An 18,482-nucleotide genomic window follows, 5' to 3' on the forward strand; every position below is an offset into this window, starting at 1 on the left:
GGTCAGGGCTGGCTATTATGACTTTTGGTTTTCCAGAGAATAGGAAGACTTTGCCAAGATATAATAAAATATGCACTCTGTTCTCTGTAATTTTGTGACAGATACTTTCTCAGACTTCCCATCTAGACCACATTTAGAGTGTTTTTTACTGAGTCAAAACTATGAAAACAGTCTGAAGCTTAACATTTGGATTTATTTCCAAATCCATTTAAGAGAAAGTGGTGTTACTTTACTTTGTTTATATTTTTCTTTTTGTACCGACCGGGAAGGAAATCCAAGAACACAGCTTGTAAGGTTGTCTTGCCTGCCTTCAGCAGAACCCATACTGAGGTCAGAATCATTGTACCTCAGTATTTCTATCTTTAAAACTTCATGTCTTTGGGGCCAGGGATTTAGCTCAGCGGTTTCGCTGCCTGCTGTGCGAACACAAGGACCTGAGTTCGATCCCCGGTACCAAAAAAACCCCAAAAAACAAAAACTTTACATCTTTAAGGAATAAACTAGAAGTCTTGGCTTATTAAAGCTTCCTACAGGTTGAAAATAATGAGGACCTTTAAAAAATATTGTGGCCCCAAAATAAGTGTATTCATGTATAACTCTAACACATGCATTTGATTTTATGCTTTTAGCTCTATTGCCCTAGGATTTCTCTCATGGTTTAGTGTTTGAAGACTTTTTCTATGGACAATGCACCTGAAGATCTGTCTAGAATCTATGAAATAAAGCACGTAGGAGGCCCTTTTCTTGGCTCCATCACATTCAATATATTCAAGGGCCAGGTTTAACCAGAAAACTATCAAAGGATTTCCAAGATTTGTCCTCTACACTAGAATCCTAGTATTGGCAGCCATCGTACCTTCTCATTAAAATATGAAAAGCTTTGTGAAAAGCTGTTTCTTTTAAGTATGTTTCTTCGCTGTTTTGTTAAGTATACTCAAATTTGTTAGCACACCTTGCTGCTCACATAACACAGATCTGAAAAATTTAATGCTGACCTGTGTTTTGCACTCTGTCTGGAATGACTTGAGAGCCACATGGGAAGTTGCTGCTGAGACAAAGTGTACCCTACTTGTGATGAGTACTCAGCTAGATGCACCCCCATCCCTCTCTCTCTCTCTCCTTGGCAGAAAGCTCTCCTGCTGCTGCAAGGAGCCCATCACCTCCCCTTGTGAAGAAGAAGATTGGTGAGCCCAGGGACTGTTTGAGCTTTCCACAGAGTAGTGAGAGATAATTTTCTCTTTTCTATCAGGATTTCCCAAAGCAACTCGGCTTCCCACCTCATTCACCTCACCTGGAGCATGTCCTTCCTCTGGGACAGAGTTCTAATGCTATTTTTAAGAAAAATAAATTTGTGAGGTTTGATATTTTTTTCTTGCCATTCTGCAGACCTTCTTCACAACAGAAGATGACATACCTTTTGCCAAATTTTGTTCTAGGAAACTCCAACCCTTCCTATAATTTACTGGCAAGACCTTACCAGGTGAACTAGAAGACATCTAATGTCAGTAGCTCAGAATTCCCCAAATCTGAAGAGGACTTTACTAGTTAGTTACATAGCTTTCTAAATGAGAGGGAGTGATTACTATTGAACTTTGAAAAGAGAAGAGTCATGGTTGAGAATAATTAATGCGAAGCCAGGAGATTAAATTTCGGTTTCAAATGGGCACAAAGTTTTCTACTGAAAATGGGGAAAAGTAACCTTTAAAATTTCCTAATTATGGGACAAATGTATGGACAATTTTTTTTCTCCTTTTCTTGGCATCTCCTGAAGTGCTATATATGCCTTTGGCAAACACTAAGTGTGAAGCATTCTTCATGTCCTAAGCTTACAATTTTATTGTGTTTTGGTATTTATTCCTCTGCTGTTGCTAACAAATAGCTAGAATAATTCATCTCAATGGTTTTCCACCTGTAATGGGACAATCACTAAACAATATGAAGTTTAAAATGCAGTTTTATGGTTCACAATAAAACCATTTTGAACCCACCATTTATTTTTACATGGCACTGGCTGATCTGTCTTCTGTTCCCGACTCTTGCCAATAGGTGCCAAGATGAGTGCCCTGTTGGGACCTATGGCGTTCACTGTGCAGAAACCTGCCGGTGTGTCAACGGAGGGAAGTGCTACCATGTGAGCGGCACGTGCCTCTGCGAGGCCGGCTTTGCTGGCGAGCTCTGTGAAGCGCGCCTCTGTCCAGAGGGTCTCTATGGCATCAGATGTGACAAGCAGTGCCCCTGCCACCTGGAGAACACTCAGAGGTGAGTGTTGGCTGCTCCTCGAAGAATGTGTCCCATTAAAGTTTTAATCTTAGTGTCCAGGATTTGGTAAGAGGGAGCCACAGAGTTTTACACCGCAAGACACTTCCTTCCCTTGGGATATCCTGAACAGGAATAATTATACCAAAGGAATTAGTGAGTGATGGTCCAGGTCAGAAGTACTAGAATTGTTAAATGGCTGTTGGTGGATATGAAATTCTTTTATCTATTAGTGGCACCTGATAAAGATTAAGTTTGCTGAGTTTAGGACAACTTTTCCCTAGGAGAGGGATTCTGTGACACTCCCTTAGAAGCAAAGATGGAATGGAAAGACAAGGGGTTAAGCCAAGTTTAGAATATAAAAATACCATAAAATATTTTTACTGCAATATCTTTTACTTGACAACACATCTGTGGAAGGAAAAAGGGCTACAGAGAGGAAGTGGATCAGTGAAAGTTTTGTGAAAGTGTTTCACATGTGGCCGTCACGTGAAATATCTTTTCAGGACTGATTACTCTGACATAGAGCCCCAAGGGGTCTTTTAGCTCAAAACTCTCTCAAAGAATTTGAGAACAGGAAACCACAGTCCCACCCACCTTACTGTACCTTGTCTGCTGAAAATATCTTCCCACCCTGTCACTTTGTTTCCCTCCTCCAAACACCAGATACACGTAACTTAGAATTCCTGGCCTTATTTAAAGACTTCTGGAAAAGCTGAATTTGACAAAAATGTAGTACATTATATAGAGGTTCAGATGTTGCTAGAATTACTATTCTTTGCATTCAGCACAGATGTTACTTCCTTTATACATCTGAAGGATAACTCACGGCCACATGAAATCCCAAATGTGCAAAAATTAAAAGTAAACAGAAGCATGTCCTTGGTCTCTTCTTCAAGCTATTGTTACGAAGGAAAAAGTGGACTTTGTTTTGTGTTTGTGTGTGGTGTGTGTATTCTGGGATGTAGTTTAGTGGTACATGTCAACAAGTATATGTTCCCTGTGATACAGGTGATTTTTTCAGCCACTTTAGTAAAGTTTTGGGTTTCTTTATTGGAAAATATTACCATCCTCAACACAGTAAGTTTAGGTAAACATTTAGGGGAATAAAAGTGAATAGCTTCTGCACGATTTTGTTTCAATTCTCCAATATTTAAGGAGCTAGCAGGATTAGAGACAAATTGTAAATGTGGCTTCCTTTCCGGTAGCACAAGGCTTGTTGCAAAAAAAAAAAAAGTAAGCCTTGTGTAGCAATAGCTAAGAGCACACTATGCCCGTGTAGTGCTTTGTTGTATGTACACACAGCTAAATCAAATGCAGTGATAAACCTGTAGAAAGGTTTCTGCCATGAGAAAAATTGGAGAAGCAGTCAGCTTTGTTGAAATTGTATACTATGTTAGTAGTGGCAAGATGCAGGTAGAGAATTACTTAATACCAATACTGTGATAATTTTGAAATAGGTACAATGTAGTTAAATATGCATGCTCTCATAAAGAAGCACATAAGATTACTTGACAGTCACATAGATCAAAATAACAATAAAATATGTCTAATAATGTATGTCAGATATCAGAAGATTAAATATAGTGTGAAAGCTATTTTTAAAGACTAGCTTTTACAAATTTCTGTTAAAATAAGTTGAATATTGATTTTATGACTCTACCTGGTTGGGTTCATAGTCAGCACCATCCATTAACTTTTATATCTTGACCACCCAGGAATTCTTGTACTGTATCTTGAACTTCCATATAAAATTCCTGGAAAGACAGTGTCCCTTTGAACCAGACAGAATTTTTTTTTTAATTCAAAGCTTTAACTTACTCATTTGTAATGTAAGCAAGCAAGTGGAGCTCTCCTATTACATAATTCATGATATATATTTATCCCTAAAGCTTTTCACTGTACTTTATATTTCATTATACTTTTATATTTCATTTTAATTAATGAGATAACTAATACAATGTAAATTAATAGTTTATATTACCTTTAGGTAAATTTTGAGTTATATGAATGTGCACATTGACATGTATTACAACTGTATATTTGGGTAGGGGTTTGTATTAATTAGCTTTTACCACATCATGAAAAACAATTTATATCAAATATAGTGCCATAAAGCACACTTACTAGCTGATTTTTTTTACTTGGCTATTTGTGCCAGGCTCAGCTTGGTGAGTCTTCTGCTGTTCTCCCTGTGTTCAGCTGGCAGACCAAATGGAGGCTGATTGGTCCTGGATAGCCTTATGTGCATATCTAATGTTTAGCTGGGTGATGGATGTGCCTGAGCTATGTATATCCAGCATCTAGCACACTGTGCTGGGCTTCTTTACATCAGGATGGTTTTCTAAAAGCAGCAACAGACAGGGCTAGTGCCAGCATGAAAACACCTTCAAGCCTTTGGTGTGCCATAGCTGCAATTTTTGTTGGTAAGACAAAGCAAGTCGCACAACTAAGTCCAGATTTAATATGCTCCACCTCTTTATGGGAGGAGTTGCAAAGAATTTGTTATCATTTTTACTTTGTGATCTATTGTTGAGTTGAAAGGAGTTTAAATATATTTACACATAGTATTAGTATTTTAAATTTTAGAACTATTTTTGAGTTTAAACACATTTCATCATGACCTGAGCTTTTCTACTGAAAATTACCTTTTATAGTGCAAATGATTTTGAGCAAGAAAATAAAATTTGATATTTAATTAAATTCCATATGGCATATATATATTAGCTCTTGTTAATAAGGACATTCAGTAGCTGCTGGCAGTCAGGATGTGCCTCTTTGCAAATGCCACCTAATTACCACTGCATTTGAGCATTAATAACATTTAGGAAATGACTAAAAGGAAGCTCAATGACTCATCCGGTTCTAGTCATTATTGCATATTATTATTGTATATAATAACTTGTAATAATTTAGTCATCAAATTTAAAAATACCTAGAAAATGTATATCTAGTTCCATGGGTGTATAAAATAACAAGCATTCCCCTATGTGTAAAATCCTATTTTCCTATATGCAATCTGTTCTTTAGATAGAAAACAGGTATTGAATATATCATCCTTCAACATCCAGACTGCTGCTCCTACATCAACATGTAAATCTCATTACCAATTAAGTTGCATGCATGAGAACCCATCAAATGCCTCCAAAGTGCTCTGGCTTCCTACATCTAATTACAAATTGCAGAATGCTAATTTTGGTGTCAATCAATCTGCGAACCAGTGTGCACTACCACTCACTGGGGAGGGGGCTATCAAATATCAGTTTCCCTGACTGCTGCTCTCTCAGTTGAGTTCACTATCCCCAGATTATCTATTTTGCTTAACACATATATGCCTGCATCATGAATATTATTTTCTACTTTTAAGTGTAAAGCAATATTTTCTACCAAAAATGTCCTTTCTTTTATAGTATGTTAACATAATGTAAACTACTTCAACCTATTACTTGAAATATTTTCTTTTCTTTTTTTCAAATATAGGGCTTTCCCAAAGGAAATTTAAATTTATCCTCGTTGTTTTGCATAATCCTGCTGACATGATACTGGTGCTAACTCTTAAATTTTAGCAGTTCTCTTTAATATCTAGTACTCCTTTGCTGCTAGCAAACTTCCTTTTTCTTGGGTGTAAAAGCAGACCTCGGTTCAAGTTTGATTTTGCCACTATCTGTGTGAGACTTTGAATAAATCTTACCCTTTCTGTGCCCATGCTTTAGGGTGTTATGAGGACTGAATCTGATAATGCACTTGGAATATTCCCACTGCACTTGCACTTACTCAGTGCTTTATAAATACTAGCTGCTGGTCTGCATCTTCACCAACTGTAACAACACGAATATAACTGAGTGATTCCTGCAATTAGTGCTGATTCCCTTTAAGCCAAGACTCATGCAGATGTACTGATTATCATTTAGCATTGCTTGAAAGATCATCTTTGAGAGGTATCAGGAAGAGATTAACGTGTGAAAACTAGATCTGGAGTCAGATCCACTAAACATCAGCTGTGCCTTTGTCAGTTATTCATTCCATCAGTCTTTACTATGAGCCTCCCACATGAAGACTTAATTCTTTCCCTCATAGAATTCATATTTTAGAGCAGAAGAAAGATATTAAAGGACTGCAAAAGTAAACATAGGATTAGGGATTATGACAAGTGAGAAGAGGAAGCAGATCAGGTGCAGTGAAAGAGAACAGGAGAAAACTAATTAAAATTTGGGTAGTCAGAGAATGTCTCTGAAGAACAGATGTCCAAGCTGAGAGTGGAAAGGCAAGGTGAAGAGAGATAGACAAGGAGTCAGGACATTGCCTGCTAGAAAAATGGAAAAGCCCACGTGGAGGCCCTTCAGTGGGTAACACTTAATGCTTTTGCAAACTAAAAGAAATACATTGTGGTCAAGCATATAAATAGAGGATAATGATGAAAAGAGAGGTAGAGAAGAGTCAGTGGCCAGATGCCGAGGCCATGTGGGCTATATTTAGAGTGACCATGTATCTGGTTTTGCAAGGACAGGCTGCTTAAGCCTGTTATTCTAAAGTATTAATAGCTCCCTCTTCACTCTTAAAAATGTCCCATTTTACACAATCATAGTCTTACCATCTAGAACACACACTATAGATTTTATTCTAAGTGTAAAGTAAAACTTTGAAGAGTTTTAAGGAGAATGATATGATCTGATTTACTCTTTAGGAAATGAGACATGCATGGCTTCAGGAGAAAAATTGCAGAGTTTTTGAGGAATTAGGGGGATAGCTTTCGTGGCACAGAGTAGGATGTAATAGTAAAGATGGAGAGATGTAGATAGAGTCAAAATGTGTTTTAGAGATAGAACATTTAAGTCCTAGTGATGGATTCAATATGGCAGGTAAAGCTGAAGGAGTTTTCAGGAATAATTTTCCTGGGTAAACAAAGTGAAGGGTGGTACCATGTACAGAAATACAGATGATCAGTGAGGATACTGAGTGATAAATGAAGGGAAGAAGTAGGTCTCAGTTTTGTTCTATTTTGTATTTTGTGCTGGTAATCAAACCCAGGGCCTTGTGCATGCCAGGTAAGTGCTCTATCTCTGTGCTACATCCCCAGCCTAAAGGGCTGATTTTTCTTTTCATGTTAAACTTGAGATACCATAGGGATGCCAGATGCCTACTTGAGGATAAGCAATTATCAAAGCACAAAAACAGAGTAGATCTAAGTAGATCTGAGACTCCAACCCTTGTCTTCTGAATCTAAACCTTTGACACTCAGGACAGTATTTCAATCGCAGAATTGTACTTCTATATTTCTTCATACCATGTTTCATAAGTATGATTGTGATGGATGCTGTCTTAGTTACTTCTGTCATTGCTGAGACAAAATACCTGACACTCAAAATTAAAAGAAGAAAGATTTATTTTAGCTCACAGTTTGTAGAGGTTTCAGTCCATAGTAGGCCAACTCCAAGGTAGGGTGGTGTGGCAGATGGACATAGCAGAGGAGGATCAGTCAATGGCAGGGCAGGCAGGAAGCACCAGAGAAGCCACAGCAGCAAGCCTCCCTTTCCCTTTTATCCCTTCCAGAGTACAAGCCTTTTGAATGGTGCTACCCACACCTAGGGTAGCCTTCCCATTATCTACACCCAGACCTATGCTAAACCAGTCAGTGGAATAATTTAGTTATCACACCCTTAATCCATATTCATACACCCTTAATCCACATTCACATAAATTGGATCCAGTGATGGAGCCAGCCGTCATTAGTCGAACAGTACCTGAGGAGAGGGGTGAGGATTAAGAAAAACAACACAAATTCGGGAGAAAAGAAAAGGAGAGGAGAGAGCGAGGGCCTTCTCCTTCCCATTTTATTGAGCCTTTTATATATCCTCCTTCATCACCCACAGCCTCCCTCCCTTCCTCCCCTCGTGACCAGGTGACTAATTATTTTTACAGGGAAAAGGTGAATTATATTTTTACAATTCCGGGAATGTTGCTTTCTTGTCCAGCAGTCATTATGTTCTTATCTGACTCAAGAATCTCAAAAGGCTCAGGGTTGTTTCAACCCTTCGCTCTCCACAATCCAGCCACCTCTGAAGAGGCCCACCTATGAGTGAGTGAGGCTTTGGGGGGATATCTAGATGTATGCCATAACAGATTTTGCCTTTGACAACCTAGTTGTAGTAGGAATCTAAAGGTATATTTAAATAAATTTATGAAAATGAAGAACAAACCATCCAGCCTGTAGAGTTTTTTCTGAAAAAGAAAAGGAGAAAGAAAAGAAGTAAAAAAAGTAAAAGGGGGATTATGTGGCATGGTGGAGATCCTCTCTGGACAGACTAGAACATCAGGCCCAGGAGGTTGTATGCCTTCAATGGAGGTTGTTCAGGTAGGGAGACTAGAATTACAGTGTTCATCTCTCCTAGGTAATCATTCTTTCCAAAAGCATAGAATCTGTGAACTGTCCTCTGATTGGGGTTCATTTAGCAAATATCTGGATACAACAGCAGATTTTTGCTGTTGACCCTGGTCAGGAGGGAGGTTTTAACTCCATGAGTCAAAGATCCTCAAAGAGTTTTCCAATTGTCAGCAGAGCTAGTTTGATTGTTAAGGTTTTCCTGTGGTGAAAAGCACATGTGTTTTGAGCCAGCATGCCACAGAGTGCCCTATTGTGTCAACTTCCTCACACATGCATCTTAGCACAGCTGATGTGTCCATTTGCTATGGAGCAACAGCTGGCTGCCTGGTCCCTGAATGCGGCTGCTGTTTCAGGTAACAACAGCTGCTGTGCTACCAGGTAGAGAGAGCTGAGGAGACAAGCAGTCACTGCTTTTGGAGTTTTCTGGGCTCATAGCAGTTAATGATGTGGTATTTTCATTGGATAGAGTTTAGTGCTTCTCATAGAATTGGATTCTTTTTGAATTAGTGCTTTTGATTCAAGAAAATTAAAAAGCATTTCCGACAAAAGCAAAAATTGAAAAGCATTTCCATATGGTTATAGTACTCATCATGCAAGAGCATGATGCTGATTTCATACACTTCTGCAGTATCAATCAGGTTTTAGCCAATTAATTAAATGATACCAAGCCTGGGAATGAAGTTGATTTTGCATGGAATTACCCACACATTTAGTGATCGTGGCTAAAGCAACATTTGCACAGGCCTTGGGTGTCATGTTTGCCCCAGAATGACTTGTTCCTTTCATCCGTGTCTCTCAGCTGTCACCCCATGTCTGGAGAGTGTGCCTGCAAGCCAGGCTGGTCGGGACTCTACTGTAATGAGACTTGCTCTCCTGGATTCTATGGGGAAGCTTGCCAGCAGATCTGCAGCTGCCAAAATGGGGCTGACTGTGACAGTGTGACTGGAAAGTGCACCTGTGCCCCAGGATTCAAAGTGAGTGACTTGCTTTGTGCAGGCAGGAGGGTGTAAGAGGGAGCATATCAGTACCACAGCTTAAGACCTGCTGTAAAGTGCAGTAAATGTGCTCAAATCATTCACATCCTTAATGAGAAGAATTATAAAGAGAAAAATATTAATAGAGATATAAGTAATGGCCTTTGAGTGAAGAGTGGGAAAGCTGGTAAAACTATAAATGTATCATTAATTTTAAATATAAGAATACATCAGGAAGTATGACATATTCTAATTATTCCTTTAGCAATTATTTTAATGTCTTTTATAGGGAATAAAGAAGTTACTTTCCCAAGTAGATTAGTTATTATTATCAACAGTTATTGTTTTAATTCCATGAAATTTAAAGACATATCATACATCAAGTTAGCATTTATTATGTAGATTCTACTGTTAGTTACACATAGTTTTTAGGTCCCTTTGAGAATCAAGGCACTACAAATATGCCTGTATGCTAATAAAGCAGAATTTCATCTACCATTTCTAGGATTTTTTAACTATAGGTAGGGATCTTTTAAAGGAAAATGCGTTGCTCTTGAATTATTTCCTTCCTTTCTAAAGAAGATAACATTGAACTTTGAAGAATGTTGATGATTATTCCAGAGCACTTAATGTTGTACTGGGGGATCATAAAATCACAGAGCTGAGGGTATCTTTATAGGGTTTCTTAACCTATGTCACAGTCCTTTTGCTGAGCCTTTCTATTAACCTTTGTTTTGAAAAGTGTCCGTCCACCCCCACTCTTTTTTTGAAAAGAGATGCCCTCCAATTGCCTTTGGTAGTCCAATTCTGTGTTCAATGCTCATTATTGAATAAATTGAATCATACTGCTGACTAATTGTGCATTTTGTTGTTTTGTTTCACCCACTAATAATATTACATATTATACAGGAAAGTCTAGGAAGTATTGGAAATTAATGTATAATCATGTCTATGCCTATTATTTATCCACAATAATTTTATAGCTACAATCTATTTTAATATATTGGCTTGTCTGAGTCAATTTTATTTCTGCTCTGAAGGCAGTAGGTTTTTTGGGTCCCATTTAATACTCTATCCTAAACATAAACCAGCTAGTATTACCCTTGAATCTCTAAAATGTGTTCAGTGGTGATGTTATAGCAACTTTAAAAAGATACAGTGTGTTAAAATTAGAGCGGAAGCATAATCAGCATTGCCAAGATATATTTTTGTTTATTTGGCCTGATTGCAGTTGGCAAAATTGGCTGCATTTTGCTATTTGTGCTTGTCTAGGGAAATGACTGCTCTTCCCCATGCCTTCCTGGAACCTATGGGATAAACTGTTCCTCTCACTGTGGCTGTAAAAATGAGGCAGTCTGTTCTCCTGTGGATGGTTCTTGTACTTGCAAGGCAGGTAAGAGTGGGTGAATGCATCATTTATTTGATTCGAGTTCTCTTGTCTCCTCAAGTCATAGGAAGGACTCGATAAGGTTCTAGTACCTGCTCCACCAAAAGTCAGTGCCAGACCTCAGCAAGCCCCTTATGCTATCCATATGGGCTCTGATGTTTTCATACATCAAGGAAAAAGGCTCACATCAGATGATCTCTGAAGTTCCTGCCAGCTTTAGAAGTCTGTGAATTCATGCTTTGGGGAAGAGTAGGCAAGAAGACATGTGTCTGTGTCCTTGAACTGACTGGCCTGGAGTCATGGCAAGAAATGCAGCCAAGCACAGATTGTCTGTGAGGCCCAGAAAGTGTCCATCCATAAATGAAGCCAGGACCTTGGATACACATTGCCCATGGTTAATGGGGTCCTGCATCAAAGATAGGATGTTCTTTAAAGCACAAGCTTCCCTCTTCTTCCATATAAATATTCCAGTGTTCTCACTGTGAGCAATATTCAGCATTCCACCATATGCATCACCGCACATTAAAGTTGCCCCCATTCTGTGTCTCTTTGCCCAGTAGCCCAGTGGTGCCTCTCAGTGTTGGCATCCTTGGCAGATGAAACAGCACACACAACTTTTGGGGTCTTCAGGGGTGCCTTTTGTTTATTTCTGATGATGGCCTTCTGTGGCAGAGCCAAGGCTCTGTGCTGCTGGAGCCTGGCTGGGAGGCACTGTTGTGCATCCCCAAGATGTTTCCAAAGTGAAACATGGTTTGGAAAGGCTCACAGACTCCCAGCTACCTTTGCTTCTCACATGCTCTGGCATTCCTGTTGTGCAGGCTGGCACGGTGTGGACTGCTCCATCAGCTGCCCCAGTGGCACATGGGGCTTTGGCTGTAATTTAACCTGCCAGTGTCTTAATGGGGGAGCTTGCAACACCCTGGATGGAACTTGCACGTGTGCCCCTGGATGGCGTGGACAGAAGTGTGAATTTCCCTGCCAGGTAAGCCTGCTCTAGCTGGGAAGGCCTGGGAGGAGCTGGTGCAGTGGGGTTGATTTCTTTTTTGCAGTTTTCCTGATTTAAAGTAGCTGAGTGTGAACAAACTTCAGCCGCTATTAGAAGAACCAAGGTGGACATAGAATTAGAAAAGAGATGGACACAGAAGTCACTCATAAAGACTATGTGAGGATATGTTCCTTCTTATCTTTTATCTCATCCAGTCAAACACTTTTCTGTTTCTTATACACTCATCATTTGCTGGCAGGCAGTCAGCAGCACTGGTCAAACACCCAATGTATGCCTGTCACTTTCCAAATATTTTGTTTCCATTATCATGGAAATTCCTAGCCTTTGGGGTGAGAAGTGGCAAGGGACTGAAAAGGGGTGGTGACTGGTGTCACAGAAATGCTCATTGAAGTGATGAAAGAAGGTTGGGAAACAGCGTAGTTTAATGTAAATAACTCTGGAGGCAAGAGAATCTCCTACTATTTCCCTAGTTCAATACTCCATTTTCTTGACCTACTTTGGAGATGTACATTATTAGAAGTCTCCCCTATATCTACTGCAGGCTGACAGGGGGTGCAAATGGGAAGTGTATTCTGTAGTAACCTGCTGATTTCTCTTTGCAAAGCACTTGGCTGGTTTCTTTCCCTCCTTTGCATCGCTCTTTCTTCCATGGAAAATCTTTTCTCTAGAGCCATTAAGCATTCTCTCAGTGGCTTATGTTTTCTGCCTCCAGGACATCATCAGATGGCAAGATACCAATGTGACCCCCGAACTAGGCCCCTGGAGAATGGACTTCCAAGGAGGCTTTTCTCTCTCTGGGCTTCCTCCTCATTAAGGACAACCTCTTTCCCAAAGTACTGAGGACCCCTCCCCCACCAGGCTATTCTGTGCCCTCCAGCCCTCCAGGACAGACCTTAGCTTTGCTGCCACTCTGCAGATCAGTGAACAAATTAGCCATACTTGGAGATGGGTTGGAAGTCGCCTTTCATTCTCTGGCTGTGGACAAAGGCACCCCTGGAGCTGCCTTGTCCTTTCTCCTACTTTAGATGTGTCAGTAAATCAGTGAAAGCTGTTGTTTAAAGGTCTATATCATGGTAGAGCTAAATCCTATGCAGCCCTATCCTACAATAGTGGGGCCTAAAAAATTTCTTACTTCAATAAGTTCTAGACAAATGATCATGCCATCTAACACCCACTGCTTGTTGATGATGGTTCCCATTGTTCCCTCAACTTGGTAATTATGGATCCATGTTTTTCCTTAGTGCTTGGCTAGTGTGGGGAGGTTTGAAGTACTGTCTCAATTCCCAGGATCTGGAGTGAAAGAGCAGGGTTTTACCTGCAAATACAGAGCCTTTTATTCTTTTTCCATTAATGAAATGACCACATGCACCAAGAGTCTCATCTCTGTCAGACCACCCACACTGAAGTGTCTGGAAAAACGTGAAGATCTAGGAGAGGGAAAGGAAGGAAGATATAACATCGTGTACTTGGTATCTTGAATCAGAACATTTCATGTGATCAGACTTTTTCCTGGAGAGAAAAATATTTATTAGGGAAAAGTAAGAAAAAATTTTCACTTTTCTATATAGTGCCAATATATCCCATTGAAAACTTATGGAAATGAGCTTACTCTGATTAAAACTATAATTAATAAGAATTTATATGGGTCAGGGTCCACTAAAGAATAGATTGGATTATAGGGAGCACTGAACTGTGTTGTAAAAATCTTTAGGAAAAAAGAAAAATTTTTTGTGAGTTGTGTCTTATGATAAAGTTTTTTTAAATTAACTGGCGTGTTTACATATGGTGTATATGTGCATACCAGCACCATTATATCAAGCATAAACTGGAGTTTGAGCAATTTTAAAACACTGTCCTGCTGGAGCTTGCATGTGGAGGAACCTAGAAGACACCAGAAGAAATGATTATGATGGTGTCCTGAGAAGTTTGGGAGAGTAGGTACTGATCTGAAATAGCTGGCCATGACCCTTGTGGCTCCCTTCATGGGATGCCCAGGTTCTCACTGGTTGTCTTTGATGTGGTCTCCCTTGCAGGATGGCACATACGGGCTGAACTGTGCTGAGCGCTGTGACTGCAGCCATGCAGATGGCTGCCACCCCACCACAGGCCACTGCCGTTGCCTCCCCGGATGGTCAGGTGAGAGCCAAGGGTGGCTCCTTCAAAGTGGAAACCCGCCACCTTAACACCTAGCACTGTTGCTTGTGAAACATACAAGTCAACTTTTCAGAAAAAGAAAAAAAATGGAAACAGTGAAGTCTCCAGAAAATGTACACATTTTTGCCTATGTCATCAAACTGCTAGTTTTATTTAATCTGTAACCCAGGGCTGATATTTTTGTTGATTTGTGCAGGGGCAATTCCCTTGAGCTTGCACACTAGGTCCAGTTGCCAGAGTTCAGGCTAGAGAGATGGGAGAAATGTGAATAGCTGTGAAGAGCTCAGCAAGATGTCTGTGATATATTTTGAACAATGAGGAGGGAAAAAAGATTGAAATAACCCTTAGGTCTGTAGGGCTTATTTTGTTTCACCCTAGTGAGACAGAAATACAAAACACTAATATTAATATGATAAATATGCAAATATTTAAACATTCTTCCCTGAAAATAAAAGTTTTAAAACTTTCTTTTTCTTACAGTTATACTTCAGTCATGATAAATTCATAGTATGGTTGAGCACAAATTTTCTAACCACAGAGAGGGGAGCTTTCCTTATTTATGTGGTTTTGTGATTTTAGCCAGGAAGTTTATCAAGCTAACAGTAATCCTAAAAGAAGGATGATGATTTTGTTCATGATGTACAGGCTCACTTGGACATTTAATGCCATCTTCCAAGTCTGTAAATCATAAGCAAAAACACTGTTATTCTTCCAGGACTACTTTGTATTCCCACCAGCAATGTATGAGAGGTCTAGCTTGTCTATATCCTCACAAACAAATCTGTCTTTTTTATTACAACCACCCTAGTGTGTGTGAAATGATATCTCATTGTAGTTTTGCTTTGCATTTCCCTGATGACTAATGATGTTTAGAACATATCCATGCATTTATTGGCCATCTGTATACCTTCTTTGTAGAAATTTCTCTTCACATTCTTTGCTAATTTTAATTGCTTTATTTTTCATTTTATTGTTGAGTTCTCTGTATATTTTAGACAAATGTTCTTTATCAGATATATGATTTGCAAGTATTTTCTTCCATTCTTTGATGTTTTTAAAAAGATTTCTTCATGGTGCTCCTTGAAGCAAAGAAGTTTTTATTCTGATAGAGTCCACTTTATCTACTTTCTAAGTTCCGTTATTTGTGCTTTTGCTGTTAAATCTAAGAAATCAGTGCCTAATCAAAAGTCACAAAGACTTATGCCTATGTTTTTTTCTAAAACTTTTACAGTTTTAGCTTTTACATTCAGGAGTTTGATCCATTTTGAGTTGATTTTTTAATTGTATGATTAGTAGGTTCCACTCTATTTTATTCTTCTTCATGTGAATACACAGTTGCCCTAGCACCATTTATTGAAAAGACTATTATTTACCCTATTGAATTGCCTTGACACCCTGGTTAAAAATCAGCTGTGCATTGTGATGGTTAAGACTGATTGGTTTGGGAGCCACCCAGGGGAGTGAGTATGTCTGAGTGAGCCATGGAGGTATGGCTTTGGGGTCTATGTATAGATAGGTTCCTGGCCCTTTCCCTTCTGCTTCCTTTAACTAAACCACCTTTCACTAAGCATCTTTGCTCTACTACACTTTTCTGCCATGATGTTTCTGCCTTGTAGTCAGCTGACCATGGACTCCTCTGAGACCATGAATCAAATTAAACCTCTTCTCTTTTAAATTGTGGGTATTGTGTTGGTGTTGGGCATTGTGTTTCAGCAATTGCAAAGCTGACTAATACAGAAAATCTACCAGGAGTGAAGTAATTGGTGTGACTATACTTGACCTTGTGGTTCAGAAGCCTTTGAAACTTGGGAGATTGGAAAGTTTTGGAGATATAGACTACAGAAGCTCCAGAATATTATAAACAGAGCATGATGGGTGATTCTGATCAGAACTCAGAGGACCAGAATCCTGATAGGAATGCTGGCAGTACATTCCAGGCTCAAGAAGTTTCTTTTAGCCAAATTTATAATAAATATTAGGCAAAAAGCAGAAGAGAAAATTTGAAAAACTTAAATTTTGGCCAAGAAGAAACCATATTTCAAGTTGGGGCCAAAGTAGGTATGGTGCTGAAGAGATTGGCACCATTAAAAAGAAACCAAACACTTTGGGAACAAGAAAGATTCCTTGAAGGCAAATCAGGAATCCTCAAAACTCCACCCACTGCAGTCTCAAAGGTGCAAAAGTGTAAACCTTCTCATGTGAGGAGAGAGCTTTTGGATCCCCTGCTCAAAAAGTGTTGCTTAAGTATTTGGTTCCCTGGGTTTCATTTTACCATGGTCAGCTACCCAAGCACTCAGAAGCTGCTGCAGCCATGATTCATGGTGACCTGGATACTCCCTGTGCTGGTGCCAGATCATGGCATCATCCATGTGATGCTAATTTTACCAGCATGCAGAATGCAAGAATTGTGGAGTCAGGGAGACGTCTACCCAGATTTCAAAGGAAGGCTTGGGAAATGAGGTAAAAATCCCCTGAGAGGGCAGTACGTGAAGCTATGGGAATGCAGTCAAAAGTGTATTGGAGATCTAATGAAGTCTGAGATACCAGAAACATGGAATACCTGCAAAAGAATGCTACAGGCTGTGAGCATAGATAGCCCATGAGAGAGGCCATGTTGGCTGCAGCCAGCCAGCAAGGCGATAGGGATGGGGCTGCCCAAACCTTTTAGAACTCACATTCCCTGGATGCAGACATGAAGCTACAAGACTTAATGTTTTCCCTGCTGGGTTTCAGTCTTGCTTTGGTCCTATTCTTTTCTATTTCCCTATTTTTTTATTTTGGAAAGGGAGTGTTCACCCTGTGCTATTGTATGTGACTTGTTTTTGATTTTTACAGAGATTCACAGCCAACAGTTTACCTTGAGTCTCAGATGACAGCCGGATTTGAGCTTTTGAAAATTACTGGAAATGTGTCTGGGTGTATCCGGGTGGGTCATATTCTATCTGGTCCCTTACCTCTTCTGCTCAGGAACTGTCCCACTGCTTTCCTTTCCAGTCACCATGAATCAAATATTTTTTTTCTGTCACACCCTCCTATCATGATGTTTCTGCCTAGAGTCAGCTGGTTATAGACTGAATCTACTGAGACCTGAGCCAAATTAAACTTCTTCTTTAACTCGAGGATGTCAGGCATTGTGTCTCAGCAACAGGAAAGCAAACTAATACACCTATAAATATACTGAGGTTTATTTATGGACTCTATTCTATCTCATTAGTCTATATGTTTATCCTTATGCTAGCGCCATACTGTTTTGATTACTGTAGCTTCATAGGAAGTTTTTTCAGAATTATTTTGACTATTTAGGATCTCTGGAATTTCCAGATCAACATACAAATTTCTATAAGAAGCAAGGTAGAAATGTAAGGGGATTCAATCTCTAGATCAATGTGGGGAATATTGCCAACTTAACTATATTAAGTCTTCAAATCCCTAACATAGTACATCACCAGTAACCTTTTCCATGTTTCTGTGAGTACTTTAGAATTTGTGGAGTTTCTTTGCTTTTTGATTTTTCAGAAGTCAACTGAAATGACTGTCATGTGCTCGATTTCTAGTGCCTGAGAACTTCTTTGGGAAACAGGCTAGGGCTGAGCAAGAGACTTCATTTCCTGTCAGTAGGAACCACCCACAGACAGAATTTACTCAAAACAAGCTTATTGATAAAAAAAAAAAATATTAGTCTATCCAGTATTGAGAATGAAATGATGTCCTCTGTAAGTATTACACAGAATTTGTTCTTTCCTGTTACAAAAAATAAGCCAATTCTTGGTTCAACTGTAGGATGTTTTTGAACTGTAGGATGTTTTAAACAAGCTCCTTTTTGACTTGTGTAATTCTGACTGCATAGTATGAAATTCCACCTTCCCATATTCCTATTGGCTCTCTATTACTAAATGCTAAAACTGAATCACATCAGGGATTAAATTAGATTGTGTGACTTCACCAGGGAATTTGAAGTTCTCAAATGGACTGACTAGTACTGATTTCTTAAAACCACAGTGAAGCAAAAGAGCATTTTTAACCTTCTGGTATTTAAAACTTCCTTAAAAGAGAGGCCACATCATTTATTTTGAAGCCATACTCCACCAAATCTACTTTTGTCTTATGAATATATAAAGAATATGAGGTGTCTCTGAACACACCAGTCACTACTCAAGTGTCCACCTGCTTTGATAATTTAGAATCAGCTTATGAAAGGCACACATGAGAAAAGCAAGAGATGATTTGGCTTGAAGCCAGCTGGAAAATTGTGGCATTCCACTGTCTGGGTCAGGGGGTAAGACAAATTATCCCATCTGGCCTTAGACCTATCAAGCTCCTTCA

At 39.3% G+C, this 18,482-nt stretch overlaps 1 protein-coding gene across 6 annotated transcripts in view; it reads left to right on the plus strand.

The window, feature by feature from the left end:
* The window catches only part of Megf10 (multiple EGF like domains 10), a 186,287-nt gene that overhangs the window by 130,023 nt on the left and 37,782 nt on the right, over positions 1–18,482 (plus strand). For all 6 annotated transcript variants that reach the window (XM_004854449.4, XM_004854448.3, XM_087180555.1 and 3 more), the window contains 5 exons: positions 2,047–2,259; positions 9,438–9,612; positions 10,885–11,005; positions 11,818–11,981; positions 14,039–14,141. In XM_004854449.4, the coding sequence (XP_004854506.2) occupies positions 2,047–2,259; positions 9,438–9,612; positions 10,885–11,005; positions 11,818–11,981; positions 14,039–14,141 (776 nt within the window). The remainder of the gene's footprint in view (positions 1–2,046; positions 2,260–9,437; positions 9,613–10,884; positions 11,006–11,817; positions 11,982–14,038; positions 14,142–18,482) is intronic.

The sequence above is a fragment of the Heterocephalus glaber genome, unplaced genomic scaffold, assembly GCF_053883595.1.
Source record: "Heterocephalus glaber isolate CG9 unplaced genomic scaffold, H.glaber_assembly_v1.0 deba00001463, whole genome shotgun sequence".
Classification (NCBI taxonomy): Eukaryota; Metazoa; Chordata; class Mammalia; order Rodentia; family Bathyergidae; genus Heterocephalus; species Heterocephalus glaber.